Source organism: Camelus bactrianus, chromosome X (assembly GCF_048773025.1).
Source record: "Camelus bactrianus isolate YW-2024 breed Bactrian camel chromosome X, ASM4877302v1, whole genome shotgun sequence".
NCBI lineage: Eukaryota > Metazoa > Chordata > Mammalia > Artiodactyla > Camelidae > Camelus > Camelus bactrianus.
In genome coordinates, this window is record NC_133575.1 from 14,793,834 (window position 1) to 14,808,744 (window position 14,911).

Below are 14,911 nucleotides of genomic sequence, written 5' to 3' on the forward strand. Positions count from 1 at the left end.
AACCCATATTGCATGGGACATACTCATAACCAAGAATTTGCTCATTATTTATCTGAAATTCAAATGTAACTGGGTATCCCATATTTTATCTGGCAACTCTAGAATCAAGAATACTAACCATTGGGCAGGTTTGGGGAGACAATTGTCCTAAAAAGCTTAAGACTGTTAGGGGAAAAATGGGCTAACATCACTAGAGATCCAGAGACTACAACTCCTGGGTAAAAATTACAGAAAGTGCATACGTGGCTCAAGAGAAGAAAGGCATCTGATCTGGAGGGATTCAAGCAGAGATGTGCTGAGGAGGCTCGAAGGACGTCAAGCTGTGGGAGTGTTGGTTGAGTGGTTAGGCTGGAAGATAAGGCCTCTCTGACTCAAAGGCTTGTGAATCCTTAAATTGCTTGAGTTGCCATTCTCTAGAATCTTCCTGCCTCCTGAACTATGCAAACTGCTCCGGGTAGACACGGATAAGCCCTGGCTCGGCATGTGGGTGAGCTATATATGGCAGGAGAGAACCTTGTTCCATCAAACTAATCTAACTTGTCCCTCCACCCCATCCACCCAATGGTAGGACCTAATGAAACATATTTGTGCATTTTTTCCAGTGTGCTTTAAAAAGCCATTAAGATTATGTAAGGATGTTTCAAAAGCGTGTCAATGATTAGAAAACCCTTCGCTGCTTTCAAACATAAAATAAAGAGGAAACTCACTCTTTGTCCTGCTGTCCATTTCTGTTTTTGACGAGTCTGGAGTAGCTGTCGTTGGAGGTAACTTCTTGCCAATAGTCTGAGGGGGGAAAAAAGAGGATTTTACTTATCAAGATGATTCTCTCCATTAAGCAGAGGATTAAAAAAAAATCCAGATCATAATGACGAAATGCTCACAACTGGTCCTAAAAAGCGTACACTTCAGTTTCTGTACTGCTCTGTGTATTGGCTGCCCTGGTTCAACAGGTCTGAACCTCAGTGAGAAATAAGTGGGAAAACCAGGTAAAAAGGGCTTTATACTTGCAGGCACTCCGTACCTTTTATCCCCATTCCTCCTTGGTGCTTATTAAAAGGTTGATTCTGTTCAGTAGAGAAGATGAGTACATTTCCCCTCATTTTATGAGAAGCTGACCGAATCTCTGGAGGCACAGCACCCAGCCCAGAGGAGGGGCTCGGAAGTGCCTACAGTGTGGAAGGATGGCAGGAAGAAGGAAGGGATAAAAAGACAGAAAGGAAAAAGGGATGGAGGAATGGACGGCCAGAAGGATAGACAGATGGACACGCAGGAGGAAGGACAGGTAGAGGCCAGAGTGTCCAGAGCAACTGTGCCTTGTTGTGTCTCCTTCTAGCCATCTCCGGTTCCACCTGCCTTGCAGCTGTGAGCAAACACGCTCCTCTCCTCCAGGCCGGGTCTGTCTGCCCCCAGGGTGGAACGAGGAGGGCCAGCAGCTCCCTCCCCCATCCCCACCAGGGCTTTGGGAAAGGCCAAAGTGGCAGACCTGAAGCATCTAGTCAGTAGTTTAAAAAAAAAAATACATGAGTTTGTTTTGAGTTCATTTCCTTTCCTTCATTCATAGCTAATTCCATTATCACTCACTATTTATGAACCATCCCTAGAAAAGACTGGATATTGTCTCTGACTAAAGGTATTCCCCCGAACACAGGTAACTCAGCTGCTCAAAGCAACAAAAACGAAAGACAAGATGACAAGCAAAACGATGGCTCCAAAGGTGAGGTCTACTCCCACTCTTCTCCTTGGCCATCGCATGTGGGTGATCATGATTAATGCCTGAGGAAAATGTCCACCGATACCAGGGCAACAGCTGTCAACACCAAGCAGCTGCGTGCATCAACCTCCCCAACAATTAAGAGTTTCCCCAGTGAGAATTCCAGCCACTGGGAAAACCAAACACATCTGCCCCTTGAACAGACGAAGAGGAATGAACTGCATAATTCAAAATCTGGCACGCTGACATGTTTCTTCAAATACAACGGATTCACCACAGTTTTTAATTTGAAAAAGTTCTTCATGCTTCAAATGCAGAAACTAACATTAAAGATGAATAAATCACAGAAAGAGGGTAAGATAAATCTAATCCTCAGCCCTTCGTGAATTTTTAAAAACATTTGTGACAGAAAGCCTTTACATTTTACACGGTGACATTTTTATTTAGTGCCACAGGGCTTTCTATATTGGATAAAAAATGAAACCCCAAATATGCCATTCCTCAACCGCCACTAAGTACTCAGACCAATCACACTGTGTGATTCCGAGGAAACATCAAGGAGGAAGAAAGCTTGTTATTTGGCCATAAGGTTAAATTTGATGAAAAACTGTTCTGAGAATTATCTTGAAAAATCAGGAATTGACAGTCAAAATAGATGCTGTCATAGTGTCATTCATATTTCTGTTCACACATCCAACAGTATCCCCATCGTTCTCTTTTTCCCTTTTGGCAACCAGAATAAAGCATCACTATCGTTAACATATTAGGAAGAAGAAAACAAAAACAACAAATACTTCCATTATTACTGACAGTAGGGAGAGGAAATCAGGAAAATACAGCGGTGAACACTACGCCCAACCTTAGCTTTGTTTCCTTTCCTGAAAAAAGGGAGACCTCCAATGGTTTGGGTTTTAAGCCAGATGTTTCCTTTAGAGAAACTTTCACAGGTTGTGTATTTTTATGACGCCCTCTTATTTAGTAACAAAAGGAAGTGCTGCCCTCCATCTCTGGTGTCCTCATTTACCAGGCCGTCTAAGCTGACAGACATCAAGAAAGGCCACCAGTTTGGTACACTTACTTCCAAACAGAAAGACGTAAGAAAGCAAAGCTTACTCTATTGTTTTTTTTTCTTGCTATTTCAAAAAACACAGCCCATTGGCCTCTGCGTGGATCCCAATATCGGGGTAGGGGGTGAAGCTGATCCTGCACTCATTTTCTGGGGCTGCTAGATCTTAACTCCTTTCTTCTTCCTCCTGGACCATGATTGAATGTCCAGAGTAAGGCAAGTTCTTCCCCTCTCAGCCTGGTCTTCCAAGGGTCCCAGAGATGGGAGCCGTTCAGGTGTTTTTCTCTTCTCTAGGACCGAGACCTGGAGAAGTGTGGTTCCCAGACCAGCAGCACCAGCATCACCTGGAACTTGTTAGGAAGGCAAATTCCCGAGCCTCACCCCAGTCTTTCTCAATCAGAAACTCTGGGGATGGTGCCTGGCAGTCTCTGCCTGAACACACCCTCCAGGAGATTCTGATGCATGTTCCAGTTTGAGAACCACCAACCTGGATGTAGGAGAGATTCTATTAGCACTAACCAAATACCTTTTCTTGGATAAACAAGTTAGGCACCTATTCTCATACTTAGACAAATAATAGAACATCTTCTCCACTCTTCTTCCTCTCTTCTCTACCTCCTTCCACCAAATGCATTCCACCTTCTCTTTTTCACTGGCATAAGAACTCGTCATTGCCAGTAAATGAGTCAGTTCAGAGAGGAAATGGAGTTTAGTAGAGCAGACAATGTGACAATATGACTGAGGGAGAAAAGGAGGGGAGCATAGGTGGCCATGAGACCCTTGTCCCAAGGAGTACTGAAAGGACGGATGGACAGATGGAAGAATGGATGGTAAGAGTGGTTTTGAATCAAAAATGGAAGACTGCATCTAGCCTCTCAGGGCTCGGACTACCTTGAAGACCAAGTGGGCAGACCCCCTTGACGGTACCAACCTTCCGGGACAGCCAAGCTCTGCTGCTACTCTGTGGCGTTTCCCTTTACTGGCGTCTTGGGTAGGGCATTTCTTCATTGTAGACTCACACACTGAAGGGCAGTGAGCAACCCTTGCTCCTGCTCACCAATGGCCTACAGTGCTCCTTCATCTCGTGTCCACCCCAAACACCCTACATCTTTCCAAACACCCCATTTGAGAACCTCTACCCCCTGCCCTTCCTCTAAATACAAGAACAAAGGCAAAAGGTAGTGAATGACTGCTTTCTCACCAGGCTTCCAGCTTCCCTACCTCTGTAAATATTTTTGGTCCACTGGGCTAAACATGAACAGAAACCCCAACTTGTACAGGGCACATGTCATGAGAGTGAGGCCTAGCTCCAGTACACACAGAGGTCATAGACAACTGAAGGGCCACCACAGTGCAGGTCTGAGGGAACAGGAAAATCAGAGTATCATATCCCTACATCTCTCATCACCCTACAGGCAGTAAAGAAGGATGCTAGGCTTGCAGTGGCTCTGGAAGAGGATCAGGAGCTCCACTTGAGGTTTCCTTGGCACAGTTCAGAGTTCCTGCCCTCCTGGGTATCATAAAGAAGATGGTTTATCCAGGACAAGCAAGCGCCATATACCGAGGGGCAGCGTGTCGATGCTGCTCAGGACGCAGCTCTTTCACCTCCCAAGAGGTCTGCCAACAGGCCCATTTTACCATATGCCTGCTGAAGGAAGGATGGTCAGGCTCTGCTCTATAGCTCAGGCCAGTGTTTCCTTTTCTGTGCCGTGGCTAAAGACTTCCCAGTACCCACATCTGCGTTACTCTGGTCTGACCACCCCTCTCAGCTCAGAAGCTGCTGCTTGGTCTGGGAGTGGATGTACACATGGATGGCTGTAGGCAGCTGAGAGCTCTAGAGACCATTACTAACAACCTACGTCAACCCACAGTAATCACCAAGTCGGTGTCAACTTTTGTCTCTCCTGTCACATCCTAATCTCCATTTAAGGCTTGATTTTTTAAAAAACCCGATTCTAAAAAGTAGATAATTCAAAAAAGTCTTCCCTTTGAATATTTAAAAGCAGAAGTCCCTCTCTTGTTAGCTCGCTTGACAAAAGTACTAAATGCAGTTCGGGAGGGGGTGGTGGTTTTGTATACAGTAGGAGCATCACATATACTCTCAACTCTGTATGAGCTGCTAATACAGCATTAGGAAAAGATAATCCACATATGATTTCAGTTAGTGGAACAAGTAATTTTTTTTCTTCCCTGTGCCAAAATGAAGAAACTAATACTTGTAGGAAAGACAATCACTAGATTCTACTCTAATGGAATCCAGTTCCCTAATGGCTAATATATCTGTTTCTCTTCATGACTGCTGGAACATGAGACCAGGATCCTGTTCAAACCAAGTACAAAATCCTCTGACTTGATTCTAATTCAGATGCAAACTCATATGAGTGTAAAAAAGTTTCCAATTATAGGGTAATGCTAAGGAGAAGAAAGCATGGTTATCCCAAAGCCTGGTCATATACAGAAACAGAGAGACACAGGTTACAGGAGACAGCGATGGGAAGAGAGACGAAACAGCACCTGAATATGACCATATGCACAGCCTTTTGGTTCTCTTTTACCACCGTAACTCAGAGAGACTCACAACTGCATTTAAAACTCACTGTGAACTTTCTTAAAATTGAAGTTAGTTGATCTACAATGTTGTGTTAATTTCAGGTGTACAGCAAAGTGATATATATATATATATATATATATATATATATATATATATATATATATATATATATACACTCTTTTTCAGATTCTTTTCCATTATAGGTTATTACAAGATATTGAATATAGTTCCCTGTGCTATACGGTAGGTCCTTGTTGTTTATGTATTTCATATGTAGTAGTGTGTATCTGCTAATCCCAAACTTGTAATTTATCCCCACCCCCTTTCCTCTTTGGTAACCATTAAGTTTGTTTTCTATGTCTGTGAGTCTGTTTCTGTTTTGTAAATAAGTTCATTTGTCTCATTTTTTAGATTCCACATATAAGTGACATTATATGATATTTGTCTTTCTCTATCTGACCTACTTAGTATGATCATCTCTAGGGCCATCCATGTCGCTGTAAATGGCACTATTTCATTTTTTATGGCTGAACAGTGTTCCATTGCACACACACATACATACATACACACATACCACAACTTCTTTAACCAGTCATCTGTAGATGGAGATTTAGGTTGCTTCCATGTCTCAGCGATTGTAAGTAGTGCTGCTATGAACACTGGGGTGCATGTATCTTTTCAAATCAGTTTTTGTCTTTTCTGGTATATGCCCAGGAGTGGGACTGCTGGATCATATGATAATTCTATTTTTAGTTTTTTAAGGAACCTCCATACTGTTCTCCATAGTGGCTGCACCAATTATAAACTTTTTTATATCTATTCTTACACACTCCTTTCATGAATATCTATGACTGGTGGTATTATGAAAAGTCTTCTTGGTGCTCAGCAGAGGGTGGTAGGAGCGGAGCAGAAGCCCTGTGAGCCAGCTGATGTCAGGACCAGAAGAGAACTAGCACAAGAGAGTCTCTGTACAACGGAGCACCCGTGCACTTCTAATGGAAGGCTTTTCTACTTGCTGGGAAATTTACATGAGTAACTGTCAATTCGTCTGCTTTTGGTTGGCCCAGCTTAAATTAAACGACTTGATATCAACAGAAGATACACCAGAGTAAAATACAACTCAAAATTCTAAAAATCAAATGCATGGTCCAGTAAAAGAAAAATACATTTGTGGTACCATTCTAGGGATAGAGGTTACCTTTGAAATATCTACATACCACTGTGTTAATTCCGACATCTCCAAAGAGGCATGCTTCACATAAGTCTATTTTAAACTTGGCTATAAGAAAAAATAAAATGTAAGAAGTAATCTTTTGATTATGAAGCTGGGCTTAAGACTTCCAGTTATTCATGTAATATTTATTTCCCTGGTTGTCTTGAAAAGTTAGTGATAATTCAAGTTACATTAAACCTCTTTGCCCAATCACAGTTAAAGACCTTGTCAGATTCAGAATTGCTTTAGAAGCATTTGTTAACTGTACACTTAGAAGTTTAACTGCTTTTCTCCCCCGTTCTCTTCAGAAATAGTGCCCTCCTTGAGAGGAGGACACAGATGTTAATCATTCTCTTATCTCCACAAAGTTGAGGGTCAGGAAGTGTCTTGTCTGCTGAATGGAGCTGGGAATTTGGCGATGCCATCCACTCACCCTTTGCCTTAGCGTTAGCATCCTACCACAACACAACAGGTAAATGAGGCGAGCTGTCCTCCTTGACAAACTAGACTCCTCTTGGAGCCCCACTATTTGTCACTGTCCTGCTCTTTCCAGCCTGGTCTCTGGTGACAGCACATTGTCCAGTATGTCTTCCTAGACCTCTGTTGCCTCTGCTTACTCCCTTGTTCTCATGCACATGACCCCGATCTCTTATTAATTATTGGTCACCATAAAGAAGAATCCATTCTCAGCCATGTTTCTGGTGGACCTCTCTCTGACTATGACTTTCAAATACTCATCCTAGCCTGCTCCTTCACACTCTCTCAAGTTCTTATGTATTATGATCAAAAGACCCTTACTTGGAGGGGTCATTATCATTCAGGTATGTGTATGCACAGGCGTGCACGCGCGCGCACACACACACACACACACACACACACCCCATTCTCTTATTCTGAAATCATTTTCGAAGTATGTTCCTAAGATGTTCCAGCAACCAACCAAGCACCAAAACACCTACCACCACAATCTGATAAATTTGGGAAACACAGACTACTTGCTCTAATCCTTGTATAACAGCATATTAAAGGCTCTGACAAGTCCTGTAGTTACTGTTTAACATTATCTCAGTGTTTTCTAAACTCATCTGAACACAGAAGTCCTACTTCTTGTGATACCTATCAATGTATCACCAGAATGAGTAGTTTACAGAATAGTGGGGTGAGCATCACATCACGACCTCTGCTTCCTAAATTCTCTGTCTCCTTGACTCACGCTTGGAGCCCTGCCTTGACTACTCTCTTACTGCACCTTCCCATAACAAACCCACCACCCAGCATCTGCTTTCAGATTCATCCCTTACTCTTTGACCCCAGCCTAGGACTTTGCTGCTATCACAGGGATTATTTCAGTAGTTTTCTAGACAAGGATTCTATTCCCCAATTCAAGGCACTTCATTTGCTCTCCCATAGACTCAAATTTTAATCACCTTCCACCATCACCCCTTACTACATCTACTTCAAAGCACTCAGAATATATACTGCTTCTCAATGACTATCCATGTAAATTCCCAAAGCCCTGAAGAAATTTAAAGGTTTACTTCCAATTACAGCAACCTGTCATGTTTCTCAATGGCTGACATCTTTCTCTTGTCCTCTTAAGACTAACAGCAAAGTTCCTCTGGATATAAAACACCTAATCCCAACTTAGATGCTTCCTTAGGTCTTCCAGGGTTTATGCTTTTGATCTTCCTAATGGAAACTTTAATATCTATCATTCTACTGAACATGTACATATGAAGTCTGTTCTGTATTTGTATATGAAACACACATGCACACATACACACACGCTCTAAGACACACATGTGCATTAGTAGAAAGGTGTACCTGACAATCTGAGCCAAATTATAGCATTTATCATGCACTTGAACTTCTGCCAGGATCTGATCATTTGGTTCATTTGTTTTGCTTTTTGAATACCTCACGAGACCATGCCCTGAAAAACCAGAAAGAACCATCCAACACATTCACAGGAGGGGTAGGATTGTCTCTTTGTTAAAGCAAAACAACTTTCTGAAGGTTTAGTAGGGGCTTCCACTTGTGCTGGGGAAATGCTGTGTTGAAAAACGAATCAAAACCTACTTAAGTGCTCAATGAGGTGGAGGATGTGCATTTAGACAACACTAAAATCATAGAAGGCAGCTCTCCAAACGTCTGCCAGGCTATGAAAATCCTGTTCCTATTTTACCCCCACTGTTCCTGAGAAAGGAGCCTGCGTGCTATTTTGTTGTAGGATCATCTTATTCACAGAGAATAAACAAGCCAAAGTAAATTTCCATTTCATATACTACTTAGGAAAAACACAATTCGCCATTATGCTTTTTTTGTCATTTGTAGTTTTTTGAAGGGGGTGACTAGGTTTGTTTGTTTGTTTATTTAATGGCGGCACTGGGGATTGAACCCAGGACCTCATATATGCTAAGCACGTGCTCTACCACTGAGCTATACCCTCCTTCCCATCATTATGCTTTAAAGAGACCATTTTCCACTGCTATGACAGATAAAAGGAAATCTTAAATCTTTCTTCTACCAGAGGATGAGTTTTACCTTTTGATTAATAAGACTTTCCTTTTAGATGCATTTGGAGAATTTAAGAAGAATGTCGATGAGGAAGAGAGAATGACAGGATGGCAGGAGTGAATACCACAGGGCCAGTTGGAGTTTTGTTCATCTACTGCTTTAACGTGAAACCTGCTGTATATACATGGACCAAGTCCTAATTTCCCAATCAAGTTAGCTGTATAAATTCAATTAACACACAGTGAAACTAAGGATGTAGAAGAGAGGCTGGAGGAATATTTACACTGTCAACTTGTCCATACTTCGTAGTCACAGCAGGGATACATCAGTGATTGTGAATTGGTGTGAATACAGATGGAAGAACACCCAAACTCTGTTATGTTCCTGAGTCTACATACATGCATTCTACAGAGGCAATGAGTGCCAATGGTGTACGAAGAACATTACGTTCAGACCCTGATTAGAGAGGCTCAGGGAAGCACAGTGGAAAATCTACTCTAACATGAAGAATCACAGTGAATGTGTTTCTCAGGTCTCTGATGTTGGCGTGGTGACATGAGTGAAAAAAATCATAGGCCTGTGGTAGTTTTGAACAGTTAGCTTACTGTTAAAACACCGATCAATCTACCATCTGAAAACGAAAACATTAAAAAAAAAAAAAACAGGCACAGAAGAAGCTCTTGACACATATGAAAAAGCATCTTTCTAATCGGACAAATTTAAAGTAAATAGTTTAGTCAAATATGTCTCCATAAATGTCTTAAGCTAGAGACAAAAAATGGTAAATTTCTTTCCCCCAAAAGGAATTTCGAGAGAAGTTTTTCTGCCCTTCAGAGTAAGGGAGGGAAATGAAATAGTTTCCATCAGAAAAGAGGTAATACTTGGAGCAATGCTTTGTTGCTCGGTTTTCAAGTCAAACTGCTACTTGAAAGGCTAGGGCAGACAATGGAATATTTTTCAGTCTTAAAGAGAAGGAAATTCTGATATATGGTACAACACAGATGAACCTGAGGACATTACACTAAGTGAAATGAGCCAGCCACAAAGGGACAAAAAATAGTGTATGATTTCTCTCATGTGAGACACCTAGAGTAGTAGAATTCACAGAGACATAAAGTAGAATGGTGATTGTCAGGGGCTGGGGGCAGCAGGAAGGGGTTGTCACTGGATACAGAGTTTCCGTTTTCCAAGATGAAAGGCATTCTAGAATTATCAGAGAACTGCAAATCAAAACTACAATGAGGTATCACCTCACACCAGTCAGGATGGCCATTATTCAAAAGTCCACAAACGATAAATGCTGGAGAGGGTGTGGAGAAAAGGGAACCCTCCTACACTGGTGGGAATGTCGTTTGGTGCAGCCATTATGGAAAACAGTATGGAGATTCCTCAAAAGACTACAGATAGACTTACCATGCGATCCAGCAATCCCACTCCTGGGCATATATCCAGAGGGAACCTTAATTCAAAAAGATACATGCACCCCAATGTTCATAGCAGCACTATTTACAATAGCCAAGACATGGAAACAACCTAAATGTCCATCGATAAATGACTGGATAAAGAAGCTGTGGTATATTTATACAGTGGAATACTACTTGGCCATAAAAATAATAAAATAATGCCATTTGCAGCAACATGGATGGACCCGGAGAATGTCATTCTAAGTGAAGTAAGTCAGAAAGAGAAAGAAAAAATACCATATGATATCACACTTGTATGTGAAATCTTAAAAACAAACAAACAAACAAACTTATTTACAAAATAGAAACAGACTCAAAGACAGAAAACAAACTTATGGTTACTGGGTTGGGGGAAAGGGCGTTGGGAGGGATAAATTGGGAGTTCAAGATTTGCATATACTAACTACTATATATAAAATAGATAAACAACAAGTTTATACTGTATAGCACAGGGAACTATATTCAATATCTTGTAGTAACTTGGTTAAAAAGAATACAAAAACAAATATATGTATGTTCCTATATGACTGAACTATTGTGCTGTACACCAGAAAAAGACACATTGTAAACTGACTATACTTCAATAAAAATACATTAAATTAAAAAAAAAAAAAGAAAGAAAGGCGTTCTAGAGATGGATGGTGGTGATGGGTGCGTACCAATGTGAATGTAGTTACTGTCACTGAACTGTACACTTAACAATGATTAAAATGGTAAATTTTATGTCATGTTTATTTCACCACAATTTTTTTTTCAAAGGCTTAGGGTATCCTCGTCTTTCCTCACAAGCCTCTCTCTACATAGGAATATTGACTAGAATGGCAAAAAATTGCTCCTGAGGCTCTGATATCCTGATATTTAATATTCAACCACAAAAATAATCAGGGGTGCAGACAGCATGTAATAAGGTGAGTTAGAGAAAAAACCCATCTTTGTCCAGAAACTCACCTTAGTCTTACAGGAAACGCTCCTTTTACTTCTATGGAAGATACCCTACTGCTGATCAAAACAATCTCTACATCTGGCTAATGCTAGATAGCTCTGGCTTTAATCCTCATCTGGGCTCCCCAATTTTACAGGAGGAGAGAAGAGAAAACTGCATCAAAGGTTAAAAACTCAATGATATTGTTTTTGTATTTTATTTTTATTAGAAAGAACGAGTTCACATCACATACTTATTCAAAAGAGGAATTTTCTAAATATACTCAGAGTTTAGGCACTACCTTGGTTACATCTTCTAGACATAGAGCGGAATACTTAGAAAGATGACCCCAAGGTGCTCCGAGAACGGAGACCTTCAAAAAGAGATCAAATTCAGCTCAGGGCACTTCAGTTACTAGTTACTAAGACATTAAACAATAAAGGGTGAACCCAAATTGTGTGCCTTCCGTGAAAGTATCCTGGATGCCAATTGTTGGAATTCTCTCTCACTTTCCCCTGTTCCTACTGAACTTACTTTGAATCTCTGGAACAGCACTCACTACCCTCTGCCTTCTACTTATGACCGCTTATGTACGTGTCTGTGTAACTGACTGGGATTGTAAGCGCTGCAGGGCAAGGAGTCTGTCTTGGTATCCTTGTATTCTGTGATGTGCCCTGCACACTAGAGGTACTCAATGTTCATCATTTAGTTCGGTCAACAATAAATTCAACATTCATCAAAGAACACTCAGATTTACAACAGATGAATGGATAAAGAAGATGTGGGGTGTATACACACACACACACACACACACACACACACACACATATATGAAATATTGCTCAGCTATAAAAGAAATGAAATAATGCCATCTGCAGCAACATGGATGGACCTAGAGATTATCATATTAAGTGAAGTAAGTCAGACAGAGAAAGACAAATATATGATATCACTTATATGTGGAATCTAAAAAAAAAAGAAGATACAAATTCTATTTACAAACCAAAAACAGACTCACCAACATAGAAAACAAACTATAGTTACCAAAAGGGGAAGGGCTGGAAGGGATGTATTAGGGGTTGGGGATTAACAGATATACATTATTATATATAAAATAGATAAACAACAAGGACCTACTGTATAGCACAGGGAACTATATTCAATTTCTTGTAATAACCTATAATGGAAAAGAATCTGAAAAGAAAATATATATATATGTTTGTATATGTATCACTGAATCATTTTGCTGTATATCTGAAATGGACATTATAAATCAACTACAATAAAAATTTGTAATTAAAAAACCCCAAAAACATTCAGATTTAGGGAGAAAAGTACGACATGCAATGCGTTTGCTAGGTGCTAGGGACAGAACAATGGAATAAAGCAACCCATTCCCCCTTTCATGGTAGCATCTGGTGGTAAGAGTGAATTACCATTAAGTAGGAATCCTCTCTAAGATCAGACTTACCAGCTCCGTGATCTTGGGCAAGTTACTTAACCTCTCTAAACCTCAGTTTCCTTGTCTGAAATGGAGATAATGTGTACCTCATAGATTTTCTAAGACGATTAAATGGAAAAATGTAGATAAAGTGCTTAATCATTATTACGGTTATTGAATTTTATTGAATAAATTAAAAAAATCAATCGTCATAATGCCTCCTTATGAATCTAGTTACAAAGAATGACTGTTTCAATGACAACAGCTTTTTAAAACAGTAGGTTAACCGCCCCGTCTCTTTGCTTGGGGACTGGAGAGCCTGGAGCAACTTTTACAAGACAGTCACACAGCAGAGATGGGCTCAGAGAAAAGTGGTAATTCTGAAAAATGAGCAAAGAAGAAAAGCAACAGCCATCACCATGGAGTCACTGCCTGGGAAGAAAGGCAGACAGAACACAGAGGAGAAATGAGTACTGGAGCCAACAACCCACAGAGCTTTCAGGTCAATAAAGTTTTGGTTAAGGTGGCGCCCAACAGCGAGTGGCCGGAAGACTGTTCCAGAAGCCCCTCAAGTACAGGCCTATGCTTCTGGCGGCATCCAAACTGTTATCTACTGTTAACGATGGAAAAACAAGGCGTGTGTCTGGAGAAAACGGCCTGTTGTCAGAGAACAGAAAGCCTTTTATTGAGCGGTTTGATACTCAGGAGCAAACACACCACCATAGAAAATCACCCCAAGCCATCTTTTACAAAGCCTGGCACCCATTCAGTCACGGATGAAAAAATCCGAAATCGCTAGGCCAAACAGATACTCCTCCCAAGGCAGTTAAGAAACAGGGGCAAACTGAGACCATAAACTCACGTGGTACAGATTTCTAAAGCCGCTCGTGGACATTACTGACAGACACTTCGACGTGAAAAGCTGAATTCACAGTCCTCTACCTGGAAAGGGCCAGGCTTTCCTGCCAAAGGCTGCTCTTAAAGGCTTCTTTCAAAACCAGCCAGGAAGGGCCAACTGGAATTCTGTTTGGATCCTATAGGTAGCACATCCAATTCAACAAACCTTTGTAGAAGGCCTACTGCTCCATGGCCCACAAGCACAAATTACTTTCCTATGTTATTTTTTATTTTTATGTTTTCAAGAAAGTGCTGTGTTCTCATCTATAATATGAGAGATTGAGGCATAATGTTGACAGGAGTCAGTGCAGCCACCAGACTCCAGCTCTCTCAGACCCTCTAGCTATCTGTAGCTGTAAAACTGAACATTCTGCAGCCTTTTAAAAAGATGTCTATTGAAAGTTTGTAATGACATGGGAAATTATATACAGTGCTGAGTGAAAAAAATATATACAATTATGTGTACGAAAAAAATATGCATGTCGTAGTATGATCGCAACCAGTTAAAAACGTAGGGCAAGACGAGTAAAAGTAAATACAAAAAAAAAAAAAAAATGCCAACAGTGTAGGCCCCAGGGTAATTAAATTCTAGCCCTTTTTTACTTTCTTTTTCATTTTTCTACTTTCCAGTGATTCTACAAACCAGTGATGACTTTTACAATAAAAGTTTTAAGAAAATAGCACACACTAACACAGCTAAAAAGGATGGCCTATCTCTCCACATTATCGATGCCTTTCCATAAGGTCTGACTTGATTTGCAACACTTCCTCACTAGAAATAACATGCAGCTTTCATTAGTGTGTCATTATATTTCCTTTTCCAGGTCTTCAGTAAGGATGTGAAGAACATCAGTTGTAAAACGAGTCATGACAAGATCCCACTCATATAGAGCATCCCCGCCATTTATCATCACGTTACTTATAGTTTTTCATCAGTTTATATCCTCAGTGACCAAGTGAATGATATAAAGTCATTTTCAATTAACACTGTTCACTCAATAAAGTACTGTCATTTTATCAAATGTTTTCAAAGTCAAAAAATATTTTTCCTGCTCTTCTTACTAAACTCACGAATTCCTATTCATACATGTGAAAGGGACTGTAAAAAGAGTTGAATTTACTTTGCAACT

At 40.6% G+C, this 14,911-nt stretch overlaps 1 protein-coding gene across 5 annotated transcripts in view; it reads right to left on the bottom strand.

The window, feature by feature from the left end:
- The window catches only part of SH3KBP1 (SH3 domain containing kinase binding protein 1), a 298,864-nt gene that overhangs the window by 91,063 nt on the left and 192,890 nt on the right, over nt 1-14,911 (bottom strand). For all 5 annotated transcript variants that reach the window (XM_074359924.1, XM_074359925.1, XM_045516323.2 and 2 more), the window contains one exon: nt 708-783. In XM_074359924.1, the coding sequence (XP_074216025.1) occupies nt 708-783 (76 nt within the window). The remainder of the gene's footprint in view (nt 1-707; nt 784-14,911) is intronic.